The sequence below is a fragment of the Colletotrichum gloeosporioides genome (genome assembly GCF_011800055.1).
Source record: "Colletotrichum gloeosporioides strain Lc1 chromosome Unknown consensus_84, whole genome shotgun sequence".
Classification (NCBI taxonomy): domain Eukaryota; kingdom Fungi; phylum Ascomycota; class Sordariomycetes; order Glomerellales; family Glomerellaceae; genus Colletotrichum; species Colletotrichum gloeosporioides.
The window spans coordinates 1,004,482-1,020,414 of NW_025544729.1; the positions used below are offsets into that span (position 1 = coordinate 1,004,482).

The 15,933-nt window shown below is 54.7% G+C and overlaps 6 protein-coding genes across 6 annotated transcripts; 2 read left to right on the plus strand and 4 right to left on the minus strand.

Annotated features, from left to right (window-relative positions):
* Positions 1 to 143: 143 nt before the first annotated feature.
* GCG54_00002354 (uncharacterized protein) lies at positions 144 to 2,734 on the minus strand (the record flags this gene model as incomplete). The annotated part of the gene is made up of 7 exons (XM_045402448.1): positions 144 to 1,376; positions 1,435 to 1,896; positions 1,945 to 2,172; positions 2,221 to 2,349; positions 2,405 to 2,472; positions 2,529 to 2,648; positions 2,701 to 2,734. 7 exons carry the CDS (start codon positions 2,732 to 2,734, stop codon positions 144 to 146), a joined length of 2,274 nt encoding a protein of 757 aa, XP_045258810.1.
* Positions 2,735 to 3,380: 646 nt separating this feature from the next.
* Positions 3,381 to 3,756, minus strand: GCG54_00002355 (uncharacterized protein; the record flags this gene model as incomplete). Its single annotated transcript, XM_045402449.1, has 3 exons — positions 3,381 to 3,461; positions 3,514 to 3,628; positions 3,725 to 3,756. 3 exons carry the CDS (start codon positions 3,754 to 3,756, stop codon positions 3,381 to 3,383), a joined length of 228 nt encoding a protein of 75 aa, XP_045258811.1.
* A 1,033-nt stretch (positions 3,757 to 4,789) lies between these two features.
* Positions 4,790 to 6,133, plus strand: GCG54_00002356 (Monooxygenase asqM; the record flags this gene model as incomplete). Its single annotated transcript, XM_045402450.1, has 2 exons — positions 4,790 to 4,832; positions 4,923 to 6,133. The coding sequence occupies 2 exons, from the start codon at positions 4,790 to 4,792 to the stop codon at positions 6,131 to 6,133; spliced, it is 1,254 nt and encodes a 417-aa protein (XP_045258812.1).
* A 1,984-nt stretch (positions 6,134 to 8,117) lies between these two features.
* Positions 8,118 to 11,229, plus strand: GCG54_00002357 (Bud site selection protein 6; the record flags this gene model as incomplete). Its single annotated transcript, XM_045402451.1, has 2 exons — positions 8,118 to 8,291; positions 8,434 to 11,229. 2 exons carry the CDS (start codon positions 8,118 to 8,120, stop codon positions 11,227 to 11,229), a joined length of 2,970 nt encoding a protein of 989 aa, XP_045258813.1.
* Positions 11,230 to 12,674: 1,445 nt separating this feature from the next.
* GCG54_00002358 (uncharacterized protein) lies at positions 12,675 to 13,956 on the minus strand (the record flags this gene model as incomplete). The annotated part of the gene is made up of 3 exons (XM_045402452.1): positions 12,675 to 12,803; positions 12,870 to 13,822; positions 13,872 to 13,956. 3 exons carry the CDS (start codon positions 13,954 to 13,956, stop codon positions 12,675 to 12,677), a joined length of 1,167 nt encoding a protein of 388 aa, XP_045258814.1.
* A 675-nt stretch (positions 13,957 to 14,631) lies between these two features.
* On the minus strand, positions 14,632 to 15,790 carry GCG54_00002359 (uncharacterized protein; the record flags this gene model as incomplete). Its single annotated transcript, XM_045402453.1, has 3 exons — positions 14,632 to 14,687; positions 14,734 to 15,498; positions 15,565 to 15,790. 3 exons carry the CDS (start codon positions 15,788 to 15,790, stop codon positions 14,632 to 14,634), a joined length of 1,047 nt encoding a protein of 348 aa, XP_045258815.1.
* Positions 15,791 to 15,933: the final 143 nt, after the last annotated feature.

Here is a 15,933-nt window from a genome sequence, read left to right on the forward strand (position 1 = left end):
ATGGTTGCTAAAGGTAGCATCACATGATTCTTTGGGAAATTGGGAAGAAATCTAGGAGTATCACATCTTTTTTTAGAAGTAGGATTCAATTATCCGTTGCAAGTCTATCTTATGCTACACCTCGGTCCGTTGCTCTCAGAGCCTCACCGAACGGGTATGATTCTCGGGACGATCCACCACTCGTGATACGACTTGTCTGGAGTCGGCACCTCGGCCTTGAGCTTGAGGTCCCCGCCTTCGCCCGACTTGTCTAGCGCCTTTCTGATTACCGACACCGCCAGCCCCGCGGCGATGCACGACTTGAGCCCGTTCTTGGTGGTCGGCACCCAGCGATCATGTGATCCGACGGAGAAGGACTCCGTCTCGGGGAACTTGCTCATGACCTCGAAGCCCTTCTTCGCGCCGGCGATGGCCCTGTCAGCCAGCGCCAGGAGGTCGCCGACGGACGCGTCAGACTGCTGCGTGCCGATGGTGAACTCTTCAAAGGTGGGCAGCGACGGCAGCCCGATGACCGCGAAGGGCTTCATGCGCAGCTCGTAACGCAGCTCGTCGGTGCTGTAGGGCCGCGGCGGCGGCTTGATCAGGCCGAGACGGTGCAGGGCGGTGTACAGACAGGACAACGCGTCGGAGAGGCCCTCTGTCACGGCGGCGTCGAGCAGCGTCAGACGGAGGAACGCGAGCGACTTTGTGTACTGCGCCTCGGCCGTCGCGGAGAGCCGCTGCCTGTTGGCCTGGGCCTGGCTGAGGCTTCTCACGACGAAGGACTTTATGCGCTCGACGTGCTGCAGGCGGTTTTTGGCGAGGAAATTGAGATACCAGTACATGCCGGCGAGCTCGTCGGGCTGGTAGACCTCGAGCTCGAAGCCGAGTTGGACGATCCACTCCATCTGCTTGACCTTGTAGAGGTACGCCCACGAGGAGAGAGGGAGGGAGAAGGTCTCGACGGGGCCAGAGGCGGACTGGTACACGACGGGCTGCTCGTCGCTCTGGTGCTGGATGATCTGGTCAATGTCCTCGGCGTCGAACTGCAGGTTCTCCCAGTCGCGGACGATGTGGCACAGGGTGCGGCGGACGCGGCAGCGGTTCTGGCAGAAGGTGCGGAGGATGTCGAGGTAGGGCTGCGCGGCGCGCATGCGGAAGGACTCCATCTGGGCGGCAATGGTGAAGCGCGGGTCGTGGGTTGCTTCGATCTCGTCGTTTGCGCGGTCGAGGAGGAGGGAGGCGGGGAGGGAGACGATGGAGAAGTCGTCGTCGAGGAGTTGGCGGATTGACTTGTGCCCGAGGACCTCCATGTCCTTGAAGAGGAATGATTGGAGAAGGGTGCGGACGAAGATTAGGGGTTGAGGCTTCTTTGCTTGGAAGGTTGAGACGTAGGTCTGAGGGGAATTGTCAGTGGTAGATCGACGGTGAAAAGGGGTCGGGGGGAGGGCGTACCTGGAGGCAGATCGAGTCGGTGTAGTTTAGCACGCCCACGACTTCTATCCCGTCGCTGATCATTCTCGTGAGATTTGCAAAGGCATCCTCGAAGCTGGTTTGGACTATAGGCCGCGGGGGCATGGTGCTGGCGAGCTTGCGCTGCAACTTCGCACTGAAGGCCTCGGGGACGGGCTTGCCAAGGCCATGGCTGTCCTTGATGCCTGGGAGCATGCCGAAGGCCTCCTGCCACGGGCTCCTGATCCGATCGGGGTCGGTCCGGTATTGCGTGTGGTCAATGGCGGCGAGAAAGGTATATCTGAGGAGTAACCTGGCGTTCAGAGCGTCTACAAGCTCTTTCGGTACCGAGTCCGTGGAGTGACGCAGAATGAAGCTAGCATCCTTGATGATATCTCTAACTGACTCGACGCTGAAGTCGTCGAGCAGGACTCTGTTGTAGGTATTTGTAACAAAGTCTTCCTCCTAAGGGCACGTTCAGCCAAATTCACCGAGAAAGGGCAAGAGTTTTACCTCATAGTAATGCTCGCTCTTTATCCTCTCGTTGACATTGCCGCATGTTTTGAGCAACCCTAGGATGTACGCCCGGAGGACGGCGTGCATCGGTGCTGGTGGTTTGCCGTTGGCGTCCCGGATGAAGTGGGCGTCATCGAGAGTAGTCGGGTTGGGCATCAAAATTGACTCAACGTATACACTTGTGAATAGAGTCTGGGATAGGGGGTATCCGACATGCCAGGCCATCTATCTGAGCGTTAGCTGGGTGCTATGTTGACGGAGATAGGCACCTACCTCGTGGCAGAGCAGTTGGTCGATTATGCCAAGGACCTCTTCGGGGAGGAGGGGCCGTGATACGTCGTAGTCTACGTCAAGAGACTCCTCCGCCTCGAGGCAGCCGCTGTCCATTTTCGGATCCATGATCTGGTTTCGCGGTGAGCGTGAAGTCCACGGTCATCTCAACAGCATTTCCGCGTACCTCCAGTGCCCCAACGGACTCAAACAGAGTGAAGAAGCCATCTTTGACGAGCTCACCGGGTTCAAGCTCTTGATAATAGTCAGTACTGATATTTGCTTTGAAAAAGCCCACGGTTGAAGCTCACTTTCGGCGGCTGCAGTGAATTTTGATGTGATATCAAAAGCGACGATGCCGTCACTTGAGATGTTGGGCGGCGGGGGCGGCGGGGGTTCGCGCCCTTGCTCCAGCGAGAGCCTTGAAATGTCTAGGTTGAGTTTAGCAACGTGCAAAACAACCGTTCAGAGTGAGAAAACCACCTTCGGACACTCCAAAGCCGGAAGAAATGGCCATCTCAGCAGATGCGCCTCATATGAGGCTCTGTTGAGTGACGCTTGGTAGGGAGTGTAGTTTTAGTGAGGTCACAGTGACTTTGCGGCCGGGCATGGATAGGCCGAATAAAAATGGTATGGAGGGGCGCGCCACAATAACTCTGCCAGCAAGGTCCGCAGGGACGGGATTGCAGTAGGCCTGCGGAAGTAAATGAGGCAGTCACTTGTTTGCAATCCGGCGTGCAGGCCAAAGGCGCTTGGTGTTGTTGTGCGAAGTACCTGAGACGGGAACATGGAGCGATCACAACCGAGTTTGTCCGGCGGCGGGCAAATTTGGGTCTGTGGAGGGAGCACGCCCAACATTCTGGCCGATGTCGAGCGGCTCGTCACTGTGCCCGACATCGCAACTTCAGAGGCACCAATCCCACCAGCAAAAAAACGTGAGTATTCAGAAAACTTTGGCAAGATGAGGCATCGGATTGATAGATTTTATGCCACTTTTTTGATATGATACAGCAGCTCACTGCCTAGGAGCCGGCGGGTGCCCGGAAGGGGCGCTTTGCATTTCAACCCTTCCATCTGTCCACCCCCATCTATCCCTTTCGACGCACGTCATGCTCCGTCGCTCATACAATCTCATCCATTTCCTTTTCTTTCGGTAGATCGGGTTACGAGGAGGCGGCGGGCTTGGCGACAGTGGCCTGGGCGAGGGGCTTGGGGTCGCCCTGCTTGCCGTTCTGCGGGCATTTCTGTCAGCGCGAATGTTCTCTCTTTCGTCGGTCGCTTCTATCGGTCGCTCACCTCCCACTTGGCGAAACGCAGCTCCATCTCTCCGCGGCGCTCGGCGGCGATTCTCTTGTCCTCCTTCAGGCTGCGGCGCACGACGCGAGAAGCGACGGCGAGGTAGCGGTTGTAGCTGTTAATCGGGGGTTGCCGGGTTAGCCTTTTCCGTTCCCTCTTTTCTGTCGCTTCCCCGACGCAATCGTTTCGTGGGCGGGATCAATTGACTCACGTGAGACCGGCAGCTTTCCAGGCGAAGACCATTTTGGCGGTTTTTTCGAGGACGGGACGGGTTTGATGTGGTTGATTAGATGCGGGAGTGGGACGTAGCTCGGCGGTTGTGATGCCAATTGAAGGTTTCTAGATTCCCGAAGCGCAAGCTCCGAGTTCGATGCCTTGGTGGCCTGAGGCAAGAAGAAATGGTACCTTGGGTGGGCTCCACCCAATCGTAGCAACTCGGCCCGGACCACTCAGCTTCAACCAAGGTCAAGTTACCATCTATTCAGCAAAGATGGGATGACAGAACTTCTTTCAAAATTGCCTTGCATCAGTGCTATTATGCACCTGGAAGATTACTCGGGACATCGGCTCGTTTTTTTCGTCTTGCTCTCGCGAACTAACAAGTTCTGACATCAGCCTTTAGAGCATCGCGCTATCAGTGAGCCCGAAGCCGCGACGTTCACTAAAGCCGTCGTCCTTCCGTCAATGGCCGAAAGTGGCCAGTTGTTGTTCATCCTCAACATCCCGTCTAGAAGATCGGCGAGAATTAAACTTTCGAGGTTTAGCAGGCAACGTGCACGAGTGATGATACAGCCTCCTTGACAGTTAGCTCCGTGGAAAATCCGTCGACGGAGCATCCGCGGCCTCTGCTGCGTACGGCCCCATCTCAGTCAGCCAGCCCAATAGGGCTGGTCTACCATGCCACTATCCGGGAAATCGGCTTCGGGCACGGAGCTGCGGCGCTGCTGCCTGTGTGACGAATGCGTGTGCGAGGATGCCGACGCGGCGTCGTGGAGATACCCGTCCGCAAGGGAATGGCTGAGCGACTTGGTGGCTGTCAGCAGGCAGAGCTAGCCAAAACCCGGCGGCGTACTTAAACTCGTGTTTGCCAAGGCCTCATTCCATCAGTCTGGGCTGTTCACAATTGTTCACTTACACTTCAAAGTCATCGTAAGATACTTCTTATCAGAGAGAATTCATGCCTACAACTCTGATCTATTTTGTCCGTTTACTGGCCTGAATCGCTTGACTATCAAGAATCATCGTCACGGGCGATCCGTAACTCTCCCTTATCAAAATGACCAACCTCAAGATAGCCATCATTGGTGCAGGGCCTGCTGGTAAGTCTAACAATGTTTTGCAGCCTTGACACAATGAACAGGGTCCTTGAACCTTGTCATACACCTAAATATTGGCTGACAAGGCCACAGGATGTATGTTGGCACGGCTTCTGCATCTAGCCAACATTGCAGCAACGGTCTATGAAAGCGAGTCTTCGCCGGATTTCAGATCGCAGGGCGGTAGTTTGGACCTTCATACCAATACCGGGCTAGCTGCGCTGAAAGAGGCGGGTCTGTTTGATGAGTTCTTGAAGCATGCCAGATACGACGGACAGTACATGGCCATTGTCGACAAGAACAACAAGCCCCACTTCGTGAGAACGGCAGAAGGATGGGGGAGTGGTGTCCAGGAACGCCCAGAAATCGACCGACCCAAACTTCGCGAAATACTCGCAGATTCTCTGCCCAAGGGTATGATCAAGTGGGGACATCGCCTTAAGTCAGTCGGCGAGGACGGCACGCTCAACTTTGAACACACCTCGGCGGCGGGTTTCGACCTGGTGATAGGTGCGGATGGAGCTTGGAGCAAGGTCCGCCAGCTACTCGCACCAGAAGTAAAGCCTTCGTGGACCAAGATTGGGCTTTACTCCTTGAGCATCCCGAACGCTACAGAGACTGCACCCGAGTTGTCCAAGTTGGTCAACAGGGGAAACCTCTTTGCAAACAGCTACGAGCAGCGGATCACAGTCCAGCAGATGGGCGACGAGAGTCTGAGTGTGTATGCCGCGGTGGTGTCGGAAGAAGAGAAATGGTCAAGCCCAGAAGTATGCGGATACGACTCGCATGACATCGACGCGGTCAAAAAGCGTCTCTTGGAGCTGTACAAGGATTGGAGCCCAGAGCTGACGGATGCAATTGTGAAAGCGGAGGGCGAGTGCACACCGAGATCGCTCTACATGCTTCCGGTAGGGTTCAAGTGGTTGCACCGGCGCGGGTTTACGGTCATCGGAGATGCGGCCCACTTAATGACGCCGTACGCCGGTGAAGGTGTCAACGTCGCCTTGGAGGACGCAATGCACTTGGCCAAGGCCATCATTAGCGCTGCGACTGAAGGGGGAGGCCCGGATATCTTGGACCGCAAGGTCGAGGCGTTCGAGAAGGAAATGTTCCCGCGCATGGAAAAGGTGCAGCGGCTGACGGAGGAGCTTATGCACGACAACATGTTCACACCCGGCTCGCCGCAGACCACGATCGCCAGGTCGGTAGCAAGGCACGCCAAGTTCGAGACGCCGTGGGTTTTCCATCCGTTGGTGACGGCCTCAGTTCACACGTTCTTTTTCATGCGCAAGCTGCTGCCATAAACCAAGCAGCGTGGCTGAGTTGTTTGTATAGTTGCGCGAGGCACGGTAGGTTTGGAGTCAGGATAAGGTCCCTGCCGGCGCCTTCTTCAGGTTAATGCTGTATTTCCGTAATAGTAACCCATGTCGTTTTCCAGTCGCCGGGGTTTAAGCAGATCACAATCCGTTTGCGCGTGGCGCAGTGCCCATGTCTGGACTCGGCTGCTGGGTTGATTGACTGGACTGACAGTTGTCAATGACCCCCGTTTGATGCGACCGGGTCTTCTCAGTGGTTCGTTCTGTAGATCACGGAGAATAAGATGGCAATGAACCAAAGAGCACCGCGTGTCGGTCGTGCAGTAGCGGTTCGTGATGTAATGGCGCGCCCTAGTCATGGTTCGCCCGGCCACGAGGAAAAGGTTGAAACGCCAGGCTCGTCTTCCTCTAACAGTGGCTGGCAGGGTTCAGACGTCGAGGTAGCGTTGTGGTTGCAGAGTGACACTTGGATGCACTGATCCTATGAGGGGGGCAGAGAAAGCATGGCAAGGCATGGGAACGCATGGGAAGGATTTTAACGCGGGCAGACACCTCGTGCTAACCGAAGCAACGCCCGGACCGCGATGGGGGATGGAAGGATGGGCATCGCGGTGGGTTGAGGTCGACTCCTCATTAGTATCTCTGTAGTCGAAGTCGAGATATTCATTGAAAATGAAGATCTAGCTGGTGTGATGGCAGCACCCCGCTGCTACGCATATCACAGACTGCGGTTGTTTTGAAACATTCCAGTGTGTTTCATCCCAGATATTTGTATTCTGTTCAAGGGATGTGAAGACGAGATGGATGACAGGACGGGACAGACAGCCAAAGTGGTCGAGACCGGAAGGAGGTGAGCAACTTGCGTGTTCCAGTGGGAGAAAAAAGAGATGCAAATCGCGATGGCCAATAGCACACACGAGTTGACGTCGAGGTGGCTGGTAAAAGGCACGTGCGTTTTCTTCGCTTACTGGCATTGCAAGGGGGGTCAAGCCACTTTTGGAGCCCTTGGGAGCCAGTCAGGCCTCAGCGCTCCACTGTCAGGATGATGTGACGGGCAGGACGGGCAGCGGACAGTGGGTGGGCGGCGGACTGGGGGTGGACGAGGGATGGACCAGCAAGCGGATTGGTGCTTGCGGCGGACGGTGACGGGGCCCTGACGCACCGCTACAGGGCATGGGGGCACCGGGGGCAGTCATTCTACAGCGGGTTTTGCTGGCCTCCAGTCACCACCTCAGTGTTTCCTTGGGCTTCACTACAACTGGGTCTTGGGCCGAAAAAGCAGTCCAGAGCCATTGGATCCTGGGAACCACGCCTCGCCTGAGGTCCAGTCAGTCGTCCACCGCACCGCACCGCACCGCTTTCCGAACACGGTTCGACATTGCATACACGCAGCGCAGGGCCTTACCTCGTAAATACATACTAGCACCTCGTAATTGCTTTGCGCTCTGCGAGTCTATGCGGCAACCTTGCAGTCATCACCTCAACATTCCCGCCGTCTGCGACACCTGCCAACTTGCGCACCGAATCCGTCCAGACCACGCCGTCCCGCCAGCAATCCTGCACTCCCACGGCCTCTTTTTCCCAACCGAACACACGCCACGCCAGTCCGACTCTGGCTGTTGCTGTCTTGACCTGCACCGAACCGGACGATCCCCTACCGCCGCCGCTCGCCGCCGATAACTAAGGTATCCTGTCGCCCACGGACTCGGCATCGGATGAGATCCTCTCGACCTCCTTGCTCCTGCATATTCCAACTTTTCGCCCTCGCTCAGCTTACCACTCTTCCTCCGAGTCTTTCTCCTGGACGGGCATGATTGGCGAACCTTTAATCGGATAGCAACCGCCGCTCCTTTACTCGAATCCGAGCTCTTATTTTTGGTTACCTTTGCTCCGGAGACTTTGCTTGGGGAAGAGCGAGAAAGAGGGAGGAACATATTGATCGCAAAACGCCACACTACCGACCTCAGTTATGATGCAGGCACCGCCAGGCCCTTCTCAGCGCATGCAACGCCGCTCCCCCGGTGCCGAACCTGGGCCCCCACCAAATGTTCCCGTACGTTCGATATCGCCCGGCAACGGCGTACAGTCTCGCTCTTCGAACGCCTCGAACCGATCGGCACCTCCAAATGGCATGCGAAGATCAAATGTGAGTATACCACGCGTTGTCCACAGTGCTCAGCGTTGCTCGCAAGCTGTTGCCCGAGATCTGGGCTCCTCTTGCAATCCACCCCACCAAGCCCTAGCTCCTCCCAACTATCTCGCAAGAAACTGACCAGACATTTCCGCAGAACTCTACTAGCTCTCAAATGCCCTTATCCCAAATAGAAAAGAGTGTCACTCACTTGCTAGTTGCTACGAAACAGCTTCTCGAGACTCTCACACAATGGTCGCGCGGCCAAGCCACCGACGGCCAGGTTTCCGATGTCTATGTGAGACTGGGATACGAGTTCAACATGGCCTGCCGGGCATTCACAGCTATCAACGTGGACACCTCCGATCTGGGCAATGTTCCCGAACTGCTGCGAAGTATTCTAGAGGCTACTCTCAGTCAAGAAGCTAGCACCGAGAGCTTGGAGAAATACCTCCCACGTATTCGCGACATTATAATCAACCTGCTTCACGGCCTCAAGCGGAAGCAACAGAAGCTGAGACAGAAGGGGCCCAGAGATAGGGAAAGTGGCGGTTCGGGGGGAGCCCCGGAGCGGACGACGAGTACGAGTACCATCGGTAGCACGAATACTGGCCTAACGAATCTGCTCGAGGAGGGTATACAGAATGGCTATCGGCCAGATGCGCAGAGGGAATCGTCACAGTCAGCTGGCGCACCTGCTACGTCTCCAAACCGCCGCTACATGCCCCCTCGAGATCAGTCTCGCGGTTCCGTCAACTCAGAACAGTCGTCCATGTCCAGCGGAACAATGCAGAACATCCCCGTCATGCCGCCGTATCCCGGAGACGAGACGTCGATGCCCTCTCAGCCATCTAACGAGATCAACGTTGATTCTTTCCCGCCACCCCCGCCTCCGCCAAAGCAGCAGTCGAGCGCGTTCGCTGCGCTGCAAAAGGGAGGTGACTTGGAGAGAAGGGCGTCTCGTCGATACTCGCAGTACCAGATCTCGAAGCATCTGGGCGGCGCTGTGAACGGCATGCCTATGCTGCCGTCGCAAAACTCGCCGATACCCAACCGAGGTCGAGGCGAGGTTCGAGAGTCTCTCCGCGCGGTCCAGACACGAGAGACTCTCCGTCAAAATCGCGCATCGAAACAGCCTCCAGCGGACTCGTCGCCCGCCCCAAGTCGGGGTGCCGAGGAATCAGCAGAGACATCCACAGCCAGGCCGGAGAGTCCTACGATTCAGACTCCCGAAGACAAGTATCCCAAACCTAGTGCTACCATCAATGGGCCTCTCAGCGATGACCTTCCCATCATGTCTCCTGATGATGACGAGCCCGCGCAAAAGCCACTGCCACCGGTGAAAGACGAGCCGAGATCGCCGCAAGTCAGAACACCCGAGAAGAAGAGAGACGCAACCTTCCTTTCTGAGCAATCCCCGCCATTGACGAAAGATTTGACTCTCTTTTTGCAGTACAAGTCAAAAGTCAAGAAGTTTGTGCTGCCGGAGGGCTACAGCGAGCTATCTCTGGGCCGTCTCCAACTCGCCTTCATCGAGAAGTTCTCCTGGAACACCCAGGCTAACGGTGCCGATTTGCCTGAAATTTATATTCAAGATCCTGTTTCAGGAGTGAGGCATGAGCTGGAGGACCTATCAGACATCAAGGACCGTACCGTTCTTGTCCTTAACGTCGAGGCCCTGGATGAGGTCAAGCGCCACATCGATGATGGCATTGGCCAACTTAAGAAGATCGTACAGGATGTTAAGCAGAATGTGGATGACCAAGGACTGGCAATCCAACGAGTTTCGGACCGCCAGCAAGAAACCGCAACGGAAATGGCTAGATTGGCAGCAATGCCGCCTGTGGTCGCTGCACCAGCTGACGGAGCTGGTGCGGCCGCTGTTGGAGGCGGCCGCAAGCTCGCTGGCACCCACTTGACTGAGATTCAGAGCCTCCGCCGTGACCTCGCCGTCATGCGACAAGCCTACTCCAAGTTCCAGTCGGAAATCCAGGGCTCCATGTCCCTTATCCGCAACAAGGCGAGCAACGTCAAGTCCGCCGTGGTCAAGGCCTCGGTTCCCACCATCGAGGGCGAGACCGGCCACGCCTACGTCACCAAGGGCCGCGAACAACTCAACGCGGACTCCGACAGACTTGTCGCTAGGGTCGACGATCTTCAGGACTTGGTGGAAGATCTTCGGAAGGATGTGGTTCTCCGTGGTGTGCGGCCGCTGCCTAGGCAACTGGAGGGCGTCGCTAAGGATATCACGAAGCTTTCGAAGGAGCTTAAGAAGGTGGAGGATTACATGAAGGAGGAGAAGCCCATCTGGACCAAGATCTGGGAGAAGGAGCTCGAGGAGGTGTGCAAGGGCCGTGATGAGCTGCGCCTTATGGAGGACCTCATGGTCGATTTGCAGGACGACTTGGAAAAGGCCTCGGAAACGTTTGCGCTGGTCGAGCAGGCCACCAAGGAACAGATGAAGGATAACGGCAGCAGCGCCAGCGCTGGCACTGCTCGCAACTTTTCCAAGGGCTTGAACAACCTGGGAAACAGCCTTGACCAGAACGCCGCGAAGGATGGCGTTCTGGGAGAGGTTAGGGCGCTACAGCCTAATCACGAAAATCGATTGGAAGCTATCGAGAGAGCAGAGAAACTCAGGCAAAAGGAGCTTGCGGGCCGAAAGGGCAACGAACTACAGAGAGAACTTGCGAATTTCGTCGAGGAGGGCAAGCTGAAGAAATCAGGCGGCTTCGAGGAAGTCGAGAGGGCCCGCTTGGCGAAGGACGAAAAAATCAGGAAGGAAGTGTGGGAAAGACAGAACGGCATCATCGCCGAAGGAGAAGAGGAGGAGGAGGGTGTCGAGTACGAGTATGAAGAAGTGGAAGAAGAGGAAGAGGAAGAAGCAGGTGCCGCCGCCGACGCTGCCGCACCAGATGGAGAGAAGTCGCCGCCACCACCACCGGCAGCATAAGGGATGGAAAAGGTTCTACGTGTTATGCCCGTATGGAGGATATGTCCAAACACCTTTTTTGTTTTGTCTTCTCTCTCTTCTTTTACCAACCCGCTTCAACATGGCGGAGCTTTTTTTTTGTGTGGGAGCTTTCCCGATTCTTAATTTTTTTGCATTGCAGGATTGAGTTCTTTGCCTGGCTGGCCGCATACCTCTTTTTGCGCTCGTCGTGTTAGCTTTTAGCGAAGGCGAATGATGGACTTTAAGTTTTGCACCATGCTTTTCGACTGAGTGACTTGAAACCTTCGTACTCTCCTCCCATCCCCTAGTCGGTGTTGGATGTACGGTTCTAATATAAATGGTATATTGGCCGATTACTTGCTGTACGGCAACAGCAATTGACATGATTGAGTAGTTTGATCTCGCGTTGTTGCATGGCGAGGTTTAGGGCCTCTGGGAGGAGTACAGTTCCATGTATATGTGTATCTGTCTATCAGGCATTGGCTTGATCATATCCCTCAATTTCCTTTGTTTGTGGTGTATTGGGATCGAATACTTATACGGCAGCCGCTTTTCAGGCCCAGTTTGAGAGGTCTCCCAGCCGTTGTTCTTCACGAGGAAGCGAGTCGTTTAGGGTTAGCCTTCTGCGTAATAGTCATAATAGAAGGACTCGATATTCAGACCGATGAATTCTGTTCTGGGGTTTTGAGGAATTACCTTACCCGCATGGCTGCTTTTTGTAAGCCGTAGCTCTTGCGAACCACCACTGTGAATGTGTTTGGGTCCATATGAGTAGGTGTTCTTGTAGGTATTGAAGTATTTAAGATGTAATTCGCAATGAAAATTATGACCGGTGCAGATGATGTTCTCTTGGGCTCAGTGTAGATATCTGAAGAAACGGACAAATCTTTTGGAGTAAACAATAATAGCCAATAACTCAGCCATTAGTAGAGATCCAAGCGTAAGCCAGGAATCCTACTCCTTGACACTATATCATAGGTCATATCCTAGATGAATAGTCTGAGATGTGGTTGATCGGTATAATATGCCAAGTGATGAGTGAGGTAGTAAATGTCGGGAAATCGAGTTATCGCTTTCAAGCATTGACGAGATTGCGAACCATCTGCAATAATCGCTCCAAGTTTATCACACATGAGTGACTTTGTATCATGTGGAAGGACCGTAAATCGTGGTCTAGATGGTCTATCTAAATACATCCAGCCCTTGAGACTCTTATCCCTCTCTCCCCTTCGCGGAGTATTCTTATGATTGTTCAGTAGTAGTGGCTCACGGTCCAACGTTATGAGGCTTTCGAATATGAAGGAAGATGACGTCGGCCCAAGAGTCAAAAGGAGGCATACAACTTGAGAACTGACCGAGCATTATCGACAATCGGCAAAGCTCAACTCTTCGTTCATTGGACTTGCTCTCCAGTAGTAGTATTAACATGGATGGTTGGGTCGTGCCTACAACACCTGGGCTCTCGCATATATCTCCTCTTCAAAAGCCTTGATATATCCCTTCGTGACAAGCTCTCCAGCTGGCATGATCTGCGTGCCAAAGAGGCCGCAGATCCCGGTTTCACGATCAACCCACTATGGTAATGTCAGTTTTCAAGACTCTTGGCTCAGTTGCTTTGAGGTGATTGTGGTGCTACTTACCCAGAAGATGTTGGCCGCTCCGCTCCAGATCAGCGTCCCCTTCTTACGGTACGGGTGGCTATCCCCGTCGATGAGAATCCCGCCGAGCCCCCAGGCATATTCCTTGGTGTCAGGGAAGTCACCCACGAATCCCTGAGGGGTGTCCATGTTACGCAGCAGAGCATTCTTCGACTGGGCACTTAGCTGAGGCTTGAACATCTCCGCAGTGGTCTCTGGACGGAGCAGTTTTCCATCATCGATGAGGAGGGAGTAGAGGATCTCGATGTACTCGTCCATCCTCCCGTGCAGACCCTGGCCTCCAAGCGGAGACTCTACACCGTTGTTCAGGTGTCTTCCGGTGTAAGGAACGACTTTGCCGGTCTCCGGGTTGCGGGTGCTCAGCGGCCAGAGGGTCTTTTCCACGTTGGCGGCGTTGAATGTGAAGGATTTGAGGTTCAGGGGCTGAAAGATGTTTTGGCGCATGTAAGTTTCCAGGTCTTGGCCGGTCAGAACCTCAACGAGACGACCGGTCCAGTCGATAGCATTGCTGTACGCCCAGTGGGCACCGGGTTCGTAGAGAAACGGGTACGAGAAGCGCTCTTCGACATTTGATCCTGAGACGGGCTTTTTGCCATTGAGAACCTGCCAGCGCTGAATTTCAGGAGAGAGGAAGTCGTAGCCCGTTCCAGCGGAGTGGGATAGAAGCTGACGCAGAGTGATTGGGTTCTTGCGGGGTGACAGAATGGGTTCATTGGAGCTGGCGAAGCCGCTAAGGACCGGTTGAGAGGCGAGGGCGGGTAAATGGCCTGAGATGTCGTCGTCGAGGGTTACGATGTTACGCTCGACGAGTAGGAGAGCGGAGATGGTGGTTATAATCTTTGTTGCAGAAGCTAGCCAGAGAGTTGATGAGGGGGAGATGGATGGAATATGGGAGGCGTTTTGAGAGTTGATGACCTGGGAGTAGTTCAGGCGGCCTAGACGTGTCAGAGACAGAGAGTGAAGTAAGAGGCAGAGCAATGATACCTGATCTGTCCTTTGCGTATAGCACGACGCCTGGCAGAATGCCATCGTGAACGGCGGTGGTGACTTTTTCTTCAAATGTAGACATATTGGATATTGAGGGCGATGTGCTGCTGAAGAAATGACGCAAATGAGGGGATCGCGAGAATGGTATTGGGCCGCTTCTGAGACGCCTGAAGCTTGATTGAATTCTATACTCTCTGCCAAAAGTTTTCAAATTTGTCCAAGCTGCCCCGTCAATATTATACTGGGACTTTCATCTGCCTCCGAGGAGTTCATGATCCTCTGCGTACATGAGGGGGGGAGTTTCTTTCAAACATCCCTGCAACTCGGATGAACGTCACATTTCCTGACAAATTAACCCTGCAGGTTGTTCTCGCGAGTCGTATGTAATGTACATAATCGTTATCTCTCTTCGGCGGCTTTCCCGCCCGCTGACCGCCTGTTAGTTCAAGCCCTGTTATTTCCGGGGATCGACATTGAGTAAGCGGGTTTGCCGTGGAAGCCCTCGACTGACGTGAGCCACTCCAACTTCACTCCGAAAACACCATTTCCAGCTCATGGACTTCGGAGGGTTCTCAACGGAGGACGGTGCTCGGGCAATTAGACACCAGGCAGTCTACAGTATTGCGGTATGGCTGTGTGACGCCACTCATAATTCTTTCGACTGCTTGCTCCCGGGCCCGTTTCTTTCCCCAGAGCGTGGATTTGAAATACGCGAGGTCAGAATGCCGCCCCTAGCTTGTTTGACAATATATCAGTCTTACACATCGAGAGGAGTGCCCACGATTCCAACAACAGCGACCAGCAGAATCGATCCTATTGCAAGACACAATATTCCAAGATTCCACAGTGGCGTTGAGACCGCTGGCGACGACTCCCGCTGCGCCCCATGCCGTGAAAACGCGACCGTACTCTCGAGGAAAGTTCGCTGGCTCAGCCAATCGAGATTTGATCAGACCCGGAAGGGTGCTGAAGCCCGCTCCGTGGGCGAAGAGGATTGCGCAGAGTGTGACGAGGGCCAGGGCTTGGTTTGACGTATGCCAGAGAGCGACCAACAGCATGGCCCGGATGGAGAAAAGGACTACGAAGGTGCGTTTGGTTCCAAGAAAGGAGTTTAGAGGTGTCGCCAGGAGTCCTCCGCCGGCGAGTGCGGCCATGGTGTAAGGCAAGTAATTCCCTGGACTGTCTTGATCTGTCGACCTGTAGTGCGACACCCCCGGAAGGAGAGTAGAGAATGCCACCATTCCTGGCAAGGCGTTGAAGAAGAGCAAGATCCAGAAGGTGCCCTTCAGAAAGTTCTCGGGTTTCTTCTCGAGTGTCGTAAATGTTGTTTGCGGTTGGCCATTGGTCGTATCGCTGGGCAATAACAGCTGTGTCGCTGCCCCAACGGCTATGAATGTCACTCCCCCGATTTTGAGGAACCCGCCGATATCCTCCGCGCCTCGCGTGTTGAAGTTGAGAAACGAAGAAAAGGCGAAGCTGGCCGCCGCGCCCGAAGAGAAGCCCAAAGGCCCTATGACACTTCTTGCTAGAGGATGATTCGGGAATGCTTGGCCGACCATGATGATGACGGCGAGGTACGTCCATCCAACGCCGATTCCACCGAGAAACAGCCCCGCGATGAGGCCTAGAAAGTTGGAAGACGTCAAGAAATGTCACCTGAAAAGCACGGCGAGACCCCAAAGTGCTGTACCTCTCGCCGCAGTCGAACGGGCACCACTCTTTGTGGTAGAAGAGGCGGCCGTCGCGACTCCTATTGCAAGACCGGCACTGATTGCTCCGAAGGGGGCGAAAGACATCTCTCGAGGGACTTTGAGAAGTCTAGGTAGCTCGAACTGCACGATGCTGAGGGCGTAGGCGGTTCCGATGCTGAACATGTTGGCGTAGCTCGCCAGAGCAACTTGTGACGCTACCGACATACTGATATCAGGCAAGTAAAGGCAATGAAGCATACGAGGTGCAGGTTCAAGAGAGGAGTCTGCATGAGAATGTCCTCTTCCATCTAGACGGGACACCTCAGGTCAAAATAGATGTCGTTGATCTTCAGCGGGAACGGTTATCC